This window comes from Esox lucius, chromosome 2, assembly GCF_011004845.1.
Source record: "Esox lucius isolate fEsoLuc1 chromosome 2, fEsoLuc1.pri, whole genome shotgun sequence".
In the NCBI taxonomy this organism is placed as follows: Eukaryota; Metazoa; Chordata; class Actinopteri; order Esociformes; family Esocidae; genus Esox; species Esox lucius.
The window spans coordinates 32,202,452-32,222,654 of NC_047570.1; the positions used below are offsets into that span (position 1 = coordinate 32,202,452).

General features: G+C 45.2%; 1 protein-coding gene across 14 annotated transcripts in view; it reads left to right on the forward strand.

Moving 5' to 3' along the window:
* neo1a (neogenin 1a) overlaps positions 1-20,203 on the forward strand; it is a 148,988-nt gene that overhangs the window by 44,412 nt on the left and 84,373 nt on the right. For all 14 annotated transcript variants that reach the window (XM_034296677.1, XM_034296672.1, XM_034296676.1 and 11 more), the window contains exon 2: positions 14,170-14,514. In XM_034296677.1, the coding sequence (XP_034152568.1) occupies positions 14,170-14,514 (345 nt within the window). The remainder of the gene's footprint in view (positions 1-14,169; positions 14,515-20,203) is intronic.

The window sequence follows — 20,203 nt, forward strand, 5'->3', positions numbered from 1 at the left end:
AAATCTGAATATGATACTTTCATGAATGCTGACCCCAATAGGTATCCATGTTAGCGTCTGTAATCATCTGCACTACGGCTAAAACATACAGGCCACCACCACAAATATCTATATGCTGACCATGTTACCAGCTTATACAAACAGTGGAAGCATTTAGCAGTCAAATCCAAATCGATCTTGAAGAACGACATTGTGGGCTTGTTACAATAAATAAACCACTAGGATTTGATGAATATCCACTTTGTTAGATCAGAGTTTTCAACTGAGTCTTTGTGTCCCCCAAGGTCTGCGTTCGTTTCCGCATCTACGCATATCCACATTAATTATCAGTAATTGACACCCAGGAGTTGCTTTGCATTGGGAGGCTTGTGCCGTGTGGATGTCTAACCAGCTAAAATGTGAAGTTACTGTTCATATACGTTGGTGTTTGGGTCTCACAGTGACGTAAAACCAAGCTGTTATAGGTTCTGTTCGGCACATGTACAGTTCTGATGTTTATGATCTGTATTTCGTTCTGTCCTTAGGGAAGAAACGCATGCAGGAACGTACCGTAATACACAGAACTGTCAGACAACGCCTCATAGAATCGGCTAAAGATGTCCTGGAAAAATAGTCATGTTAGGATTTTCTGAGTTTGTGCAGTGATGTGTATCTTCTCAAGCGGCAAAGTGTTTTTGTGACCGGGATGGGCCGGACTGATGATCTCGAAACTGGGTTGGAAGTGACCCGTCACACAGCGGGGGCAAGTTTCTGCAGGAAACATTTCTAATTTCCCATCTGGCTGTTCACACCAACACTGTAACTGAACACCACTTCCATTGTGGAGTATTCCGGGCAAGGCTTCCCATTAGTTTCTGAGGAAAGGCCAAAAATTGCAGAAAATGAGTGCGCTGAGGAACAATTGGCAGAAACCCAGTCTTTGAAATCCAATGCTAACAAATTGCTGGTTGGTTGACTTTGCAATGCATTCTGGATCATATTGATTTTTTCCCCCTGTATGTGTGTGTCTGTGTGTGTCTCTGTGTGTATGATTTGAAAGAGCATGGGCAAAGAATGCAATATTGTATTTCATTAAAAAAATCCATAGGATCTCATATTACAAGTGTTATTTTCCTTGGAACTGAGGAAAAAAAAAATTATCTTCTCTGGTGACCGTCTCATCCAGTATTGTTCTGCGGGTGGAAAAATAACTTGGTTCAATCGGACCCATTTACATGGACCCTCCTCCCTAGCAAAGTGCTGTCTCTGTCCAGCATATCAGGGTTTTATTGTTTTATACAATTCTGTTCCAACCCCGCTTACTGAAGGGAAATCAAGTATCCTGAGCCAAGAAGATTCCTTGTTTTTTTGTCTTCCTTCAGTGAAGCTCCCAGGTCTTACCATGTTCGGCCGTGTGGCCGATAACGCCTCTACGCTGTTTCCGTGTTTCGTCTGTAGTGTCCGTTCAGGGTGTGCAATAAAAAGAAGCGCTCTCGGTCTGTAAAGGCGGCGCAGTGAGCGAGCATCCGAGCGGACAGGCCAGTGACTGGCTGAGGTAGATCTGAGGGTTGGTCACACTGATCAGGCCTATAGTGGTTGGGGTCTCGTTCAAACCTGTCAAACAGAGGCGATACCCTCCTCTGCAGCCTCCACGCATCCCCCCCTGAGTGCTGCTACCAACCCTTAAGCAAACCCCTTTATTTATTAATGCAGTTTGTTCTGTCTTGCCGGGGCCCACCTTGGTGAAAATACATTTTGTCTGTCAGACAATTGTTCTTTTTTTTTTTTAGGGCGTATTTTTGTGTGTGTACTTTCTCGTACTGACCTGTCTTGGATATCTGGAGGATTTAATGTTAGCTTTGCTCTTTTTATGTTGTCTTTTATCTGTTTGATGATTGCATTGTCTGAAGCCGTTTTCTGAACTGTGGCAAAAAGTGCTCTTCTGTTCAGCTTGTCCCAGTGTTCACCTCTTTGAAAATGTGTTTTATTTTACTGAAAAATGCCGGATAATTGCATCTGTTCCCATAGAACTCTTGGGTTGAACATTACATGTACCACTTTTGTAACATGACATTTTGTAAAAAAAAATAATTAAAAAATCCCATACACGGAGGTCTTTTTCAATATAAAGTAGCCCTGCTGTATTTTGGGGGGGGTATTTGGTTGTCAGAATAAACCTTTCCTTCAGAGTCTTCTAGTGGGCCCACATTGATGCCTGGGAAACCAGGGGAAGAATATGAGGCTTATTCTGTGTGGTTAATTACCTTGTCCACTGGAGGTGAGAGGTGCTTCAGTCAGAGGCACGGGCCCGTCTTTTGAAATTAACAGTATACCCCAAGGATTTGATATCTGGAAGAGGCAGAGATTCACCTAATCCTGCCAACAGTAGCGCACTTTTTTCTCTCCCTCTCCCCGTTTGATTTTTTTTTCACTCTTTCTCTTTTATCTTTTCCTTTCTCTCTCTCGACACACACACGTGCGCACACACACTCCCTCTCCTCTCCCTTTGCACACAGTCATCAAACACATTTGTGTCACCCTCATTTCATTTCCTTCCTCCTGGTGGGTCTCTTCGTTGCCAGAGGGGGAATCCTCTCCGAGCACTCAAATGAATGTGCCCTTGTCTCCCCTGCCGTGCGCTGGTCCTGCTGAGAGCCACCGTGTGGCCACATGCTTGTTGTCATTCCCACCGCTCGGGGCTGAGATGAATGCTGTGTTGATACAGGCCGGGGCTGAGTTACTTGAGCGCTCAAGCTTTGCAGTAGTCTTATTTACAATGGATCAAGCCGGTAGAAATAGGCCCACTGTTCTGAGAGCGAGTCGAGGGATTGGGCCGCGATGAATGTGCGGTTTAACCCGGTGCTTCTTGACGGCGTCCCGTTTGCTGCCGAGCTGTGGAGCTTCCTGTTTCAGGGTGGTCTTGAACGCCCCCGGGTCAAAACGGGAAATGGAAAGACACATTTTACTCGTTGACCAACTGTTCCGCTAAATGCTTGTGTAATTGGTTTTGGTTGGGGAGTGAAACGATACAAGATACTTGTTCAACTCATGAACAGTGGATCCAACTGTAGCACCTTGGAAGACTCTGGTTTACTGAACTATTATCTAGTTTTTGTTTCCTACTGTTTTCTGTAGGCCAGGAAGCAGACCCGTTTTAAAAAAAAACATTCTTAAGCAGCCGGGACCTGGTGGTTCACTGCGTTCTGCGCATAGGCAGGATCACAGAGTGCCATGAGCTGCAAAAATTGGATCCTTCCCTTCTTTAATCAGCCAGCTGTGCCTGTGCCAGCCAAAACAGTAAATCCGGTGTGGCCGGGCATACCAATCATTTTGTCCAGACTTTCTACGCCTCCTCCCCACCTCTTAACCACTATCAGAACATCCAGCCCAGGTCCCATGGCCAGCGGGTTGGATCCCCAGTACCAGACCCCCTAGATGCGCCTGGAAAAGTTCCTGGGAGAGGTCTGCGTGGAAGGAGGCTGAAGTCTGTGTGCCCAACCTGAGAAGCAACCTGAGAAACAATGGAGCTCAGGAAAGAAAAGTACTTCCCATAGGGCAACAATAACAGATACTACAATTTATTTTCCCATTTCTTATTTTTTTTTTATTTTTGACCTTTTTCCATTGACGTCAACTTCTCCCCAGTGTCTTCAATCTAGTGTCTCTGTTTGGAAGGCGGGTGTGTTTGTGTCAGTAGGGGAAGCCCAGTCACCTGGCTCGGAGTGGTTGTTTTGGGTCCATGAGTAAGAAGTAATGAACTGTGGCAGGTTGGAAATATTATTGATTAGTGTTGCCTCATTTTAGAATTCCCCTCGTAATAAGACTGGCATTTGTTTCCTCACTCTTGCCTTGATGAGATGATTAATAAAGCTCAAATGAGTCGATATGTTTCAGGCTTAATTGTGAATCCAATCTGTTTAGGTAATTTTTTCAGGTGGGTCTGTTTCTATTTTTTAAACCTCCTCAACCACCAACTGCTCTTGCAGTGCTTATATGGAGGGTACACATAAAAAAATGGATGAGAAATTAGCTAGGCTATCTACAAACGGCAGTTTCTGTGACGAGTGAAGACGTCTCTGGTAAATGTCGATGTTTGTTTACACATTACTCCTGAACCTTGACCTTGTAATTCACTGCTCGCGTGGCTACAGCACACAATGTGCATCGCAATATATTCACTCTGCTGTGATTGGTACAGGCCATCTCTTCTATTAGGCTTGCACCTTACCGTTGAAGGTTACTTGGTTTTCGTTTGCGTTCTAATCGTCTCTTTTGCCGACACATAGGTGTCTAACTGTTGTCCGTGTTTCGCGGTGGCCTTTTCCCTTTCACCTCCAGCTGGAAGGCCCCCCCCCCGTACATTTGCTTTCCGGACCACAGTTATTTCCTCAACGTTTCTGGTGACCGGTGGGTTTGGAAACACGGAGGACGGAGAGCTGAAGGGGTCTCCGTGGATGGAGAAACGACAGAGGACATGAAAGTAGGGAGAGGCAGGAAGGCAGAGAGGGTGGCACTTCCAGCCTGACTAACGACACTGTGGGCGGAGGGACGAAGAGAGAAGGGAAAGAGAGCAAAGATGCCGTGAGGAGGGAAACAAATGGCTCCTATTTATCTGTAGTAGCAGACTCCTCTCTCCCCGTCTCTTCGGTTAACAGTGACATGCATGGTTTACATCTATACACCGCTATGCCGCCTGGCCGTAATGGTGACGATGTATTCATGACCCGGGGTGTGGTGAGGACTCATGCATATTACTATGGTGCACATTTGCCACAGCGGGATGGGTTCGATTCCCACTGTATGTCCGTTAATGCAAAGCCTAAATGCCAAAAAATATTAGCACTGACTCCATTACTTGTTACGGGCATATATTACATCTATATTCCTATTTCTTTTTCTTTTTTTTTGCCAGGCCTTAAATGTTAGAATATCTTTTTTTTTTTTTTTTTTTTAAAGCTCGGAGCGTGTTGATTATTTTAAAGGTCAGTCTCCTCGGCAGCCAATAATACAATACCAGGGGGTCCTGAAGGGATGGAGGTCTGATGCGCACCACCGGCGTGGGTTGGAGAATTTCTTTGCCGCGTGCGAACTGTATGTAGACAGATTGGTAAGCCGTTGAACGTTGTCCTTAACTGAAGATTGAGCTTCTGTGTAACGCATTTTAGGACCCCCCCCCCCCATTGGTCCACTGGTTTGTGGGGTTAGTGAAGGACTTTTCCTGCTGGAGAGCAATGCAGGATTAGGAGGAGGAGGGTGCGCGCGTGCACGTGCGTGTTGTGGGTAGAGACACTGCTTTTCTCCTTGGATTTTCTCATGACTTTGAGAGGTTCACCTTGGTTGCTGCTGATAAGTATGAAACGTAATCTGTTCTGTCAAGAATTTCAGTGGCCTGTATTACATTTTCATTATACAACCGGGCTTATGTGCGTATGTTTGACGTGACTAAACCCAAAGTTGATATGAGCTGAGCCTCTCCATGTTAAATAGCCTCGGCCTCAATCCCCCTTCCTGGAGTTGTCAGTGTGTCACTTTTGCTGACATGATTTGTGCCAGCAAGGTCCTTCGGTTACCTGGTGGAAGCCCAAATGAAACCCTCAAATACACTTCGGCTACACCAAAAACACCACAGATGGGTTGGAATGGCACAGCAAAGATTTGATCTAACAAGTCAATCAGATCTATTGTGTACAGGTCTTTCTTGGTTAGCAGATGTCATAAAGTGCTTGCACAGATAGGGTTAGGGTTAACCCTAACCCCACAGAACAAGCAATAAAACGTACAAATAAAAACTTCTGAACGATGTCCAGAAGGCATAACAAAGTCTAACCCTAACCTTATCCCTAATCTTAACCTCAGTAACCAAAATGTTATGCCTAAACCTAACCTTACTCTAACTTCTATATCCAACCCTTTTTATGACGTGAGCTGCACACAGACAATTTTGAGAAGCTGTTGGTCACGAGCAGCAGCTCAACAAAAAAAACAGATAAGCATTAGGAAAGAGGTTTCAACTTACAATAAATCTATTTAAGTTATTGTGTGGGAAAGTATGCTTACGCAAAAAAAATATTACAATTTGCAATATATTTGGAATGCCCTGTTCAGTTATGATGCAGAGGAATAGCCTACCATGACCCTTTGGATTTAAAATGTAACGCCAGAACCCCTGAATAAATAACCTCTGAATAAACCGCATCTCGAGTGAACGGACATCGATATGTGGGTGATGCTCTGCAGCAGTTCTACACATAAGCAATCCCTTTATCTCACAATTCTCATCTTAGCACACGCAGACCAGAATGTAATAAACATTTGTCTGTGTATAATATGGACAAATCAGAGCTTATAGGTCTTTGAAAAGTCAAATCTTCAGGATAATACAGAGATTTCACTTGGCTTTTCATTGGCCAGGATTGTGGGGTTAAGACAAAGGTGACCGTGTTACCTGGTGGTCTGATGCTAGTTACAGCGGACATTGCCCAGCTGGATTGAGATCACATTTTATGGCCCAAACGATGTCTCTTCTGCTTCATCCCAACCCCTCCGTAAGATGTTAATACTGATGGCTATGGTGGGCGCAGGGGGCTATTCTGAGATTCCATGCAACTGTTAAACGCCTTGCTCAAAGGCACAACAGCAGGCTGTTGCATTTAGGATTTGATACCAGCAACCCTCCAGTTTCAAGCTCACTTCCCGGGTTGAATTTTCCCATCAGACTGGGGATTCAAACTGCCAACCCCTCTGATGGCTAAGTAACCCGCCATTCCACCTATGCTATACGTGTAATGTCCTTGAAGGCATTTCTCAAACAGCAAATATTAAAATATATTTTTTCCCCGACGTGGACACAAACCTTGAAATGAGGTGGATCCTCTGGCGTGGATCCATTTCTCTCCCATTCACCAGGCTCGGGGAGAAGGAGCACCATATCAGACTGCATTTCCAATTCTAAACCCTTTCTGACTGGTGAGCAAAGTGGATTTCGGAGGTGCTGGGACAAAGGTAAAAGCCCATACTTATCAAGTAGACAACCTAATTTTCTCCCGCCTGCTCCCCTTCGCTCTTTCTTAAGGCCGGGACTGCCTGGAGTCCTTGTTTTCTAGAACAACGGTGGCCTTGCAAAATGTCAGAGTAGCTCAGGCCTCTCGCACCTTCTAATGTGGTTAATTTCTGATTTATGCCAACCCCCCCCCCACACACACACACACCAACTAATTCTGCTCCTGTGTGAATTATTTTCAAGACCTGCCGTGACCAAGCAGGGTTCACACGTGTTTTAGATAATTTTTTTGGTCCGTTATTCCATGCCTGAGAATAATCTTCGATGTTGTTTATCTCCTTGTTCTAAAACCGTGTAGTGGTCATTTGTGGCCGATTGTATTTATATATTTGAAGATTATAAGACCACAACGTTTCTTGCTGGAAATGACATATTCCATATATTTAGCCAATGTGCAGTATTTTTATGTAGGTTATGCTCTGGCTGTCATACAAATGTGTTTATTTGTGTAGTTTCAGATGGCGGTTGTTTTGGCCTCATTGTTGTCTCTCCCTGGCTGAATGTCTATCCTTCACTCCTCCAGACGCTTCTCAATCAATGTTGACCAGGTCCTGGCCTTCAGGGTTAGTGAATGTATTAGGGAATATGTTGTATATAAAACATTAATTTACTACATATTTATAGCGTATTTGCCGTAACCACTCTGCTTTTTATTGGCTGGAGGTGGGCTTGTTTCATCCACTATCTGATGAGTTTGTCTTTAGTGTTTTGCTCAGGTACTCATTAACTTGATAACCAAAAACCTAAAGAATATATGGCTGCACTGTAAGTAGGATTTCGAATTTGTGGTGAAAAATGCTTACAGCTACTGCTATGCTTTGTTGTAATTCCTTTGGGTCTCAGACGGAGTCTGCATTTTTTCCTTAATTTTTCCCCCCACTTCACCTGAGAGCACCTTGATAATTTCAGTTCACATGTAATTACATCAGTTCTTGTTTATATAGGTTACAGTGCACACACATTGCATTTACATTGTAAATATACATGAGAAACTACAGGGTGCAGAATCAGGTTTTACTACTGCGTAGCTAGCCTGGAGCGGGGCGTTACTGCGTTGCTAGCCTGGAGCGGGGCGTTACTGCGTTGCTAGCCTGGAGCGGGGCGTTACTGCGTTGCTAGCCTGGAGCGGGGCGTTACTGCGTTGCTAGCCTGGAGCGGGGCGTTACTGCGTTGCTAGCCTGGAGCGGGGCGTTACTGCGTTGCTAGCCTGGAGGGGGGCGTTACTGCTTTGCTAGCCTGGAGCGGGGCGTTACTGCGTTGCTAGCCTGGAGCGGGGCGTTACTGCGTTGCTAGCCTGGAGGGGGGCGTTACTGCGTTGCTAGCCTGGAGCGGGGCGTTACTGCGTTGCTAGCCTGGAGCGGGGCGTTACTGCGTTGCTAGCCTGGAGCGGGGCGTTACTGCGTTGCTAGCCTGGAGCGGGGCGTTACTGCGTTGCTAGCCTGGAGCGGGGCGTTACTGCGTAGGGGTGTATCTGTGGCATCTGTACCTCCTCCCGTTCCCTGCATCAGCACTGTTCAGAAGATAAATGACCCTGGTTTGAGCGTGTGACAGGGAGAGGAGCCAGTGCTGTGGGTGTACTCCAGTCGCTCGGTTCTGCTGACTAGGGATGTTGTGTCTGTGCTCCAAAGCAGATGGTCAGCCATTTTAACTTGCCCCCAGGAAAATATTTTCTCTCTGCTTGAAAGCCGCTGAAGACTGCCGTTTCGGCTCCAATCGGACGTTCTGGGCCTTACTGGCCCCGCACGCCAAGATGGCCAGCCTGCCCTCTGTTTGAGACCCACTAACGGTGGCCATTTTGGCTCAAATGCTATGACTTAGACCCCCAGAGCTCAACATCCCCACTGTTCCAACAGCAGCTGAAGGAGGAGATGATTAAGAACGCGTCGGTGCCCGCGGCCTGCCGGTGAAAAGTCCCCCTGCAGCAGCTCCGTGCCGGACTCTCCATCTGTCACCGGCCTACAGAGAAATATGCAGCCTGGAGTTGCGCCACATTCCCATACCTGTCCATTATGGACCCAGAGGGGCCGTTACATTGATTTGTATCCATTGACGTGCCAAACCGCAGTTCACTAGTCAGTGGTGGCCATGTTGTTTTGGGTACCGGTCCGAAAGGATTGTGTGTACAGAGGCCTTCATTCACAGACGATGTAAAGTTTTGTGGGGATTGGTTAGTGCTTTTCACAAACTGCTTAACTGTGGCATGTCTCTGATGGTGAGCATGTCTCTGATGGTGAGCATGTCTCTGATGGTGAGCATGTCTCTGATGGTGAGCATGTCTCTGATGGTGAGCATGTCTCTGATGGTGAGCATGTCTCTGATGGTGAGCATTGTAAGTTAAGGCACACTGTTCCTTGTAAGGAGAGGGTACATTGTGCCGTATCACTTTAGTCCAGGTAGTAAGGAGTTCCTTAGTCCAGGGCCCAAGTGTGGTGCAGAGGCCCTGGACTAACTTATTTAGTAAGTGTGTTTGAGGACAGATTTGGGGCATTTTCATTCCCATTTCCATTGTAATCTAGGCCATCCTATTCCAGGCTGTTCCTGTCAAACGGTGATTGGGTAAGAGAAATAAAGTATGAGGATTGGAAATGAGGGCAGCCTAGTCGGGGGTTGTTTTGATGGAATAGTGGGAAATAGTATTATATGATGTAGAAATGGCAAGTGTTTATGCCTTTCAATGTCTTCCTATACCACATAGCAGACCTTGCTTTTTGGATTCAGGTTTCATGGATGCAGTGAAGTGGAATGAGCGGCTGTGTTGCATAACGCTGCCATTCTCAAACCCATGTCCACTGACCGGGCAGTTCCACTGGTGAAATTCCGTTTAGTTTAGGGGTGCAGCTAACATTTCAATAATCCATTAATCTGTCGATTACTACTTAGATTAATCAATCATAATGTAGTTTTCAAAAAGCATTCCAGGCTACTACCTCATGAAAGTTTGACAGAGACTGTGTGTTAATGCAAATTTTAATGCATTTAAATACCTCAACGTTTGTGTATTGTTGTGAAATATAGAACTCACCAATTTTTGACACTAATGGCTTAATTCATTAGTAACGTTGAATACTTAGCTAGCCGGTGCTGATAAACTGTACACTACCTCGAAGTGCTCAAGTAGAATTAACGTTAACTCCGCCATGCATTCAAGATGAACTATTTCTCAATTAAAAACTTAACCCCATGAATACAAACTATGAATTTGTATTATATAATTGTACCGTGCAGAGAAGAGATGTGTATTGGACCTAGAAGACAATATTAATCAACACACAACATTGAGATTATTGGATGGAACAGTCTAGAGAAGCTTGTTTGCTAAGATAGCCCGCTATATGCCATTAGCTTAACTCACTGTTTTCTGCACTCTCAACCGCCTTTCGATTCCACAGCTGAACTTCACGTAGCGTTTTGTGGCCAAATATTTTTCGCGGAGGTAACATTAATTCAGTAAATATATTCCATCTTCCCTTGAATTAGTTGACTTTCTTCCACTTGCTAACAGTAGGCTAAAAAGTATATATTGCGTCATTCTGACTGGGCCCAACCACACTAGTACTACCACTTTGATTAAGTACGTACACAACAAACACGTGTGAAGGAGTGTGTGTTATAAAAACGACTTAAAACGGTATACTTTTAAAAAATGTCATGGTATATCGTTTTTTTTATTTCAACCAAAAAATATATATACGTAAAAATACATTGCGTGTATTGGAATATTCCACTATGCGTGCCCTTGTCTAGGCAGAGAATTTGTATTTATATAAACGTTTTTTTGTCATCACAGCTACAACGCGTTTTCTCTTTAAAATTTCATGCGTTACAGTCATGCTCCCGTGCCATGAGAATTCTGTCTTGCAAATTTTGCTAAAAACTGATTTCGTATAATTTTTCAACGTAAAGTGGTCCTATACTTTTCAAATTTTTGGCAAGGTTGCCATCTCCACTTATTGTAAGCGACTGGGCTTTTTTTCAGATGTCGCAAGTTTGAATATAAGCTGTAACGTCCCCATCTACTGTCTAGCCCTGCTGCCTACTGTATGTCAGGGCTACTACCAGCTATACTAGCTGTGATTGTTTCCTCTTCATCAATGAGTTCAGGGCCTAGTTAAATAAATTAACTTTTGTTTGCAAACAATGGCCAATACATTTCTGTTAGCTTTGTATTTGCCTTCAATGTGTTCACAAATATTATGAAAATATAGAAACTATGTATTTAGTTCATGGAAAAAAGGTTGGCTTATAATGTAGTTCCTCCTTTAAGAGGATGTTTTTGTATGTTTGCTAAATTGTAGGATTTTGAACTTCACTTCAAAGGTCAGGTACTCTGCATCATTAGAGCAACCGCCTCTCTCACACTTTAGTACACCTACCTTAAGTGTACAGGTGTTGTTTTTTGGGTCTTCGTCTGCATCTCCAAGTTGCTTGTTTTGGGATTCTTTTGGCAGTCCAGGTTGCCTGTTTTTCTTGCGATGTCTGGCAACACTGGTTTTTGGTAGTCCGCGTCTTCCCTTTGGCGTACATGTAGCTTCTGCCATCTCAGCCTCCGCTATCTTTCAAAATATATATTTTTGCTGTGTCTCATGTAGACCCAACAAATGGTTAACGATATTCGTTGCCAACAATTTTGGTTATCAACGTTATTGATTTTTATCGATTCGTTGTTACAGCCCTAGTTTAGTTCACTGAACCGTGGTTACTGTCTGCCATTTTTCTGTAGGAACCTACTGAGTGCTGTCCACTTTTTTCCTGCAAATTGGGCTCTAGCTTTTTTTTTTAAAGTGGAACTAATACACAGGAACGCATCTTCTGTTTTTTAAGTTCTGTTTGACACATTAAAAAGGGCTATGCGAAAATCACAATTATGTATACATTTGATGTGGCCCGATTTAGTCAATCGGTCTGTTGGATCAATAGGCTGTTGGTCATCCAACTTTAGATTCTTGCCTGTATCAGTGGACTGATTGTGCAGTTTGTGGGTCTGTCATCATCACTCTCTGCCTTTACTTCTCAAATTGGAGGTCTGCAAGACTTTCCTTCTCCAAGAATAAAATCTAGCTTAAACCACTTGATGACAAGTACTGCCCACAAAGTGATAGCACATGGAGCAAAGTGCTAAATGCCATTCTTTCCATCCGCTGCAAGTAGGTGGTTCTTCTTACTCTGCTGGAGACCAGAGGAGTGTGACAACATCCCTGGGTTATATTAGCTGCTTAACCGGATTGACTTTTAACTGAAATGCAGGTCTAAACCATTTATTTTATCACAGACAGAGATTGTTTCAAATTAACAGCAACTTCAGGATTGTGACGGCAGAATCTGGGATGTTGGTTTCGTTTCTTGAACTCTGGCGCCAGATATTATAATCTGGGTCCTCTTGAGTCATTTGACATTTCGTCATTCAGTGTGCTTTTAAAGCAGTGGGGGCATATCTTTAAATGTCGGCCGATCGATTGGTTGAAAGACCAGTTTACTTGATCAACCAATATTTTAGTCGACCGAGTAAATTAATATTTTTGTCTTTGTCTTCTGTTCACACACTCAGTTATTACTTTACTTCAGGGAAGATACTGTAGCTTTCATTAACACTATTCTGACCCATTCCAGTTACTAAAAACCATAGGTGTAATCCTTCTGGTTAAATTAACTTGATCTGATTTCACATTTTAGTCTTTTTATTGACACATGTTTTATCACATACTTATGCCAAACCTAATTTTTGTTGAAACATGGATGGAATTAAATAGTTTAATGCACTGTGCTATTGCTGTCTGTGAACAATTCAATGTGTTAGGGTAGTAGATATCATAGAAAACCTTTCCGCAAATGTCATTCTGCACAACAAAATGACTGTCAGTATCTTTTTACCTAAACATTCTCATGAGGACGGAGCCTATTGCTTTTCTGGACCCTGGCACCCAAAACATTGTTGTGAGAATCTGGCCTAATGGATGCCGTGCCTTCCATCTCCTTGGGATTGGACAGCGGCTGGGGAATTGGCGCCATGAGATGGAGAAATTACCTCAGAAGTTAAATGTCAGAACTGATGTTGCGATCATGCCACAGACCACATCTCTTTCGCTATTTCTCTCTATCGCTCTCTTCTTTCTCTATTCATCTCTTTCTGCTTCTTGTTTCTCTATTCATCTCTTTCTGCTTTTTCTTTCTCAATTCATCTCTCTGCTTCTTCTTTCTCTATTCATCTCTCTGCTTCTTCTTTCTCTATTCATCTCTTTCTGCTTCTTGTTTCTCTATTCATCTCTCTCTGCTTCTTCTTTCTCTATTCATCTCTCTCTGCTTCTTCTTTCTCTATTCATATCTCTCTGCTTCTTCTTTCTCTATTCATCTCTCTGCTTCTTCTTTCTCTATTCATCTCTCCCTAGATTTGGTCGCCTCCTTGGAACCAAACAGGCATATTTTAAACTACATTTAGCATGCAGCCACTTATCTTAACCCCTTTAATTATTTATATTTCGTACCCTGGCAGAAATAATAATTGGTGCTATTAATCTAAACAACACCACTGAGTCACTCAGGGGTGAATGTCTAAATTATGAATGAGGGCACATGCAAAGCCATTGCACTTATTTTGACTTTGGCACCATCCTTGTCGGTGAGGTTGACCATTGCACAGAGAGACATCGCTGAAAGAAAGCTTCCCCTCTCATCAAGCAAGCTAATACTATCTTTTGTAGGACAGAAAAGTGGGAATGGGGTATGATGTTTGTCTGCCTCTTACCTCTTGCCAGTAAATGTCTGTGGCCTGATTTTTTTTTTGTAGTGAAAAAGCAGGAAGACATTTTGTGCTAAAATGGTTTGCATTCAAAATTGTTTTTGGCATGTCTGTTTAACCTTCAGTTATGTACGATGGGAAGAAAGTCGTCAGACAATTTGTGTGATGAGGCATTTGCCATTTTCACCACTTGATCATTGTCATTTATAGCCAGCCTCTGAATAAAAGTCGCTGAGCAAGACGATTAAAATTGGTCTTATTTCCGACAAACTGTCTTACTCAAATTGAGCGCTTACTGTTACGCTTCCTGTTAAAGGCTGCTCTACTTTAAGAGCATGCCGCCATTGTTTCTTTCAGGATGACTGACCTCAACCCCTCCTCCTCCTCCTCTCTCCAGGCACGGCAACGCGGCGCTTCAGCCCCTTCTGGTTCTCGGTGGAGCCATGGGACACGCTGGCGGTGAGGGGCGCCCCGGCACTGCTCAACTGCTCGGCCCACAGCGGTGATGCCGCCTCAGACCCCGCCGCACCCCAGGCCCACGTGGAGTGGAAGAAGGACGGCACCTTCCTGGGCCTGGCGCCCGATGACGGACGGCGCCGGGTGCTGCCGGACGGCTCGCTGTTCATCTCCAGCGTGGTGCACTCCAAGCACAACAAGCCCGACGAGGGCACATACCAGTGCGTGGCCACCATTGACAGCCTGGGAACCATCACCAGCCGCACGGCTCTTCTCACCGTGGCAGGTAGGACCTGTGTGCCGAGCATGCCCCATACCTTGTCCTGGTGTGTGTTGATGTGTGGGTATGACAGAGGGCGGTTTATATAGACTGTAGGCTGCAGGGAGTCACGCAAGGAATAATAATAATAAATAGGTACAGATGCAATATTCCCGGGTTTTTCAGAAATGCTGGTGGGCGCATTTCAGTTGTCTTGATTTTACCCTCCTGGTTGGGATGGGTGGGGATTACAACCCTAGTAACAAGTGAGAAGAGATTAAACGACATAGTCTGCCTAATGAAGAGGTGTACCCAAGATGCAGCGAGACGGACAACAAGGGTTTTTCACCAATGGTCTCTGTGATGATCGCGAGTGGAGTCAAGTCCACTTCATGTTTCCTAAGATCTCTGCTTACATTTAGAAAAGTGCTTGTCTTTTGTTTACCTTTGTCATTCAAAAGCCACAGTCGTCTTTCTGCTTTTCCCCTCAATATATTTTCAACTCGCATTGCTGACTGTAGGTCAATGACATGTTGGGAGTCTGGTGTTGCGGTCTCTGAGGTCTCTGCATGCTGCAGGGCTGTACAATGTGACCTTGTTTCATTTTGGCTAGAGTGCCGTTCAGAGCGGCAGGGATTATTAGGTGTTTGTGATGGGTCTCGCCCTGAAATTCAATTTGTAGACGGCGTAGCGCAGGGATGAAATTAGGTTTCCCTGTTCTGTTAGAGAATAGGGATGCACGCCTGGAGAGAGTTTTCCTGTTAGTCTAAGCTGGAGTCTTTCTCAGGTGTGAGTGTGTCAGCTCAATCAGGATATCTCTGACTGCGTGTATTATAAAGCTGGTTGTCTGCCCATAAAAAATATTCAAGGTGGGAAGGAGTGACTACAGTTCCCATTATTTAATGTGAAACATACCATTTCAGCACAGTAACCTTTACACCCAGTCCCAGGGCAGTTTTGTTGACCACCCACGGCTGTCGCTTTGCCTTTAGCGATTGGTGTTGCTAGACGCTACTCGGGACCACTGAGCCAATCGGATAGCGGTTTGGGTTAGAAACCCCTAGGTAAAGTCAATGGGGGAGTGTGACTTTGTTTCTTGCGCATGCGCGAAACGTATCTTCTGCATAGACCTCTCTGCCGAGGACGGAGGTGTGAATGGGATGATTGCTAGTCAAGGCAAGTTTGCTGTTAGGGATGAGGTTCTAAATGCTCGAGCGTCTTAACGCAACTATATTTGTCTAACCATCGAATTGGCTTGACGTCTGCCATGTCATGTTCATCAAAACATGGCATGTTGCTTTTCAACGTATTTACCGTGTGTCGCTCTTCGACTTGCTTTTACCGTGTGTCGCTCTTCGACTTGCTTTTACCGTGTGTCGCTCTTCGACTTGCTTTTACCCTGTGTCGTTCTTTGACATATTTACCACGTGTCGCTTTTCAACATATTTGGCTGTCCAGAAGATGCATGAAGCTGAAGGTTTTCCACTGTTTTCATTAGAACTTAAATGCAACTCCCAGTCATTTGACTGCTTCCCTGTCTACAAAATAACTTGTTCACCCTGAAAGTTGTTAAGCCTCGGCATGATCTAATATAAAATTCTTAAAATGAACTGTAATAAACAGGTTTTAACCATCCTGCTCTCTCATTTCTTGTGCGTAAACCGAAGGCATTTTTTATGAGTAAATCAATAACATATACTTTCTTATTTTTTATGTCCTTTTGCATCCCATTTATAGCACGTAAGATATGAATAACGGAGGTATGCTTTAATGTTTTTCAGACTCAGTTGTTCAAACGTTATATTCTGTGCTGTGGGAAATACAGTAGGTTGGCTTTAAAGCATTGGCTCCTGTGTGTGTAGAATGTTGCCATAGTCAATGTGGTTTGGTGACAGAGTGATGATCTACTATATCATAGTGTTCAGATTCTCCCCGCAGGCGTTTCAGTGTTTACACACTGTCGTGATGGGATATAGGATACCCAATAACATCAGACGGTTAGACGTCGTTTGCTGGTTTGTAGCCCGCAGGATTGTGTGTGTTTCTGCCATGTCTGTATGTGACCCCCCCCCCCACACACACACACACACACACACACACACACACCTCTCCAAACCCACCCGCCCCACTCAATCACACGTTGACCCAACACCATCATCATAGGAAATATCCTGACCTTTAAGGTCATACAGCTGCATCAATATTATCCACCTCAAGATGGGACATGCTTCAGTGACTCGCCTGTGTGTGCGCCTGTGTGTACGCGCTTGTGTGTGTGTGCGCGCCTGTGCGTGCGCACGTGCGGTTACAGACAGACATTTAGTGAGGGAGCCGGACAGACAAAGACGGGCAGAAAGATAGGGCTGATATGTACATGTTGGTGTCTGTTCCTCCTTGTGAGTGGAAGCCCGTTTGTATGAAGCCCGTTTGTATGAAGCCCGTTTGTATGAAGCCCGTTTGTATGAAGCCCGTTTGTATGAAGCCCGTTAACATCCGTGTGTCTGGCTCCATGGTACTAAGGGGAACCTGATGAGCCCCAGGCCGCTCAGCCCTTCATCAGTCTGTCAGTGTGGCCCACGTTTGATGCAGGCTGGGGCCCAGGATCAGGTCTTGCCATAAAACCATACAGCCGTCCAGTCAATAACATTAATCCAGGTCAACTATTATGGGATGCAGGATTTTAAATCAATTTTCCCCAGACACATAGCAGGGGTGGGCTGTGTCTCCGGAATGTCTAGCACACTCACTCACACACACAAACACACACACACACCACGTTGACCACTGATCTGTCTCGGGTTCGCTGTCAGGTTGGCAATAAAAAGGTTAATTGTGCTGCGGTGGGCGAAGGCCATTACAGGGGAGAACAGCCTGGAAATGGGTCCGTGGGCGTGACCTGCGATGTAACGCCTGGTGACGCGTTGATGGATGCTAGGGTGGAATATTATTCATGGATGGGAGGGAGACGTGTCACTCCCCCGATCCCTCTCTGTTCTATAAAAGCCTTAATATCCCTCCACCCCCCTTTCTTCCTTCTATCCTCTCTCTCTCTCTCTCTCTCTCTCTCTCTCTCTCTCTCTCTCTCTCTCTCTCTCTCTCTTTGCCTCAGTCTCTCTCTTTGCCTCAGTCTCTCTCTTTGCCTCAGTCTCTATCTGGCTGCGTGTGGTTGTCTGATCTTGCACATCAACCTCAATCTTAATTTTCCTTTTGTTTTTTTTGTTGGGTGGCGGGTTCCAAGGAAACCTGCTATTTATATTTTTTTCCTCGAACATTGGTTGTGGCGTATATCGGGACATCGATCGGGATGAATCGATCATAAATTGACTTCTCATTAAGTCTGATTTGCTCAGAAGTCTCCAGAAGGTTTGAGAAAAGGTTGTATTCATGATGCATTCAAAGGTACACACCATATACAGTTGTGCCCATAAGTTTGCATACCCTGGCGGAAATTGACATTTTGGCATTGTTTTTGAAAATATGAGTTTGTTAGCTCTCACATGGATGCACTGAGCAGGCTAGATACTGAGCCATGGGGAGAAGAAAATAACTGTCAAATGTAACAAGGTAGTGGAACTTTATAAAGATGGAAAAGGATCTAAAAAGAAAGCCTTGCAACGTCCTAGACTAGGCTTAATCTGTGTCTGTGAAACCAGCCCTAAAGTGCTGTGCTATAGTGGAATTTCCCTTTGAGTATGGAGGAACCCAATTTCAGAACATTATCCCCTTTTTGCAATGTTTTCCCGTAGTCATGCTGATAACCCTGGGAAGTGTCCATATAAAACTACAATTCTTCTTCCACTGATTTCCGCTGGTTATTTCTGTGTTGACATTGCTTTTCACAGATATGTGGTTCTATCCTTTCACGTCCTAGTTTCACTCTACCTTCCTCCATTTCCCTCCACTTACTTTGCCCACTTCATGCCACCTTTCTCCACCCATTACGTTTCTCCACCCATTACATTTCTCCATCCCATTACATTTCTCCATCCCATTACATTTCTCCATCCCATTACATTTCTCCATCCCATTACATTTCTCCATCCCATTACATTTCTCCATCCCATTACATTTCTCCATCCCATTACATTTCTCCATCCCATTACATTTCTCCATCCCATTACATTTCTCCATCCCATTACATTTCTCCATCCCATTACATTTCTCCATCCCATTACATTTCTCCATCCCATTACATTTCTCCATCCCATTACATTTTTCCACCCATTACATTTATCCATCCCATTACATTTATCCATCCCATTACATTTATCCATCCCATTACATTTATCCATCCCTTCCACGTTGTTTTAATGGTCAAGCTAAAGGAGACTTTCGTAGTGGGGGTGAGCGGGAGGCGCTCGTAGAGGGGGTGAGCGGGAGGCGCTCGTAGAGGGGGTGAGCGGGAGGCGCTCGTAGAGGGGGTGAGCAGGGGGGGGGGGCGGGAATTCCTGATGGAGTTTCAGGAATGGATTTATTCTGTATGGAGATGACAGCCCTCTCACTGATTGGGTCCATTGGCCTTGTGGAGTGGCTCACATGATAACACTGGTCTCTTCATCTTTGTTTGTCCTTTTCTGTCATCTGTCGTTTCCCTTTGTCTCCCCCTTCACTCTGTTCTGCTCTTTCTCTCTCCATCTCTCTCTGCTTCTCCCTGTGTGAGGGGTGATAGTGGCCTTACCCGCACAGAAAGGGGAGATCGAGGCATCCCTTGGCCCCGCGTAGCCTTATGTATGCAGCCTGTGTGTAGAGATGGAGACTGAGAGGGGAGGGGATGTGGAGGGAGACATGGGGGAGAAGGAGGGGAGGCGATAGCGCCGAGTGGAAGACGTGAGTAATGTCTCCCTGCATAGCCTGCTCCCACATTTTCCGTCCTTCTCCCTCCGAGGCTGCATGCCCTTTGAACTCGCCCCCCCCTTGGGACGCTTAGAGGTGAGCCCCTCAGACAAACCCCACCAAGACACGATGGGGCGCCCGATAATGAGGAACCTAATTTCCATCTCTCAATCTTTCTGGTATTCCCCCCCCCCCCCCTCTCGCTTGCTCACTGTCCCTGCCCTCTGTTTCTCCCTGTCCTCCGTCTCTCGGTTTCTCCCTCTGTCTTCAGTCTCTCTGTTTCTTCCTGTCCCTCCCTGTCCTCAGTCTCTCTGTTTCTCCCTCTGTCCTCCCTCTCTCGGTTTCTCCCTCTGTCTTCAGTCTCTCGGTTTCTCCCTCTGTCTTCAGTCTCTCGGTTTCTCCCTCTGTCCTCCGTCTCTCTGTTTCTCCCTGCCCTCCGTCTCTCGGTTTCTCCCTGCCCTCCGTCTCTCGGTTTCTCCCTGCCCTCCGTCTCTCGGTTTCTCCCTGCCCTCCGTCTCTCGGTTTCTCCCTGCCCTCCGTCTCTCGGTTTCTCCCTGCCCTCCGTCTCTCGGTTTCTCCCTGCCCTCCGTCTCTCGGTTTCTCCCTCTGTCCTCCGTCTCTCGGTTTCTCCCTGCCCTCCGTCTCCGTCTCCCCTGTTTGGTCATCCCAGCCCATTCAGTGCTCGCGCTTACTTTCATTTCGAGTATTAGATCACAGAGAGAAAGTCGAAGCCACTTGTCACAGTGCTTCCACATCCGTCCTGCCATAGAAACGGATCCCCTAAAGTAGTGGGAGCCGGAAGGTATAAAAACACTCTTGTCATTTCTGTCATGTCATATTTATTACATGTTTAGCTTGCAACCTTTGATTTGATTTTGGAAAG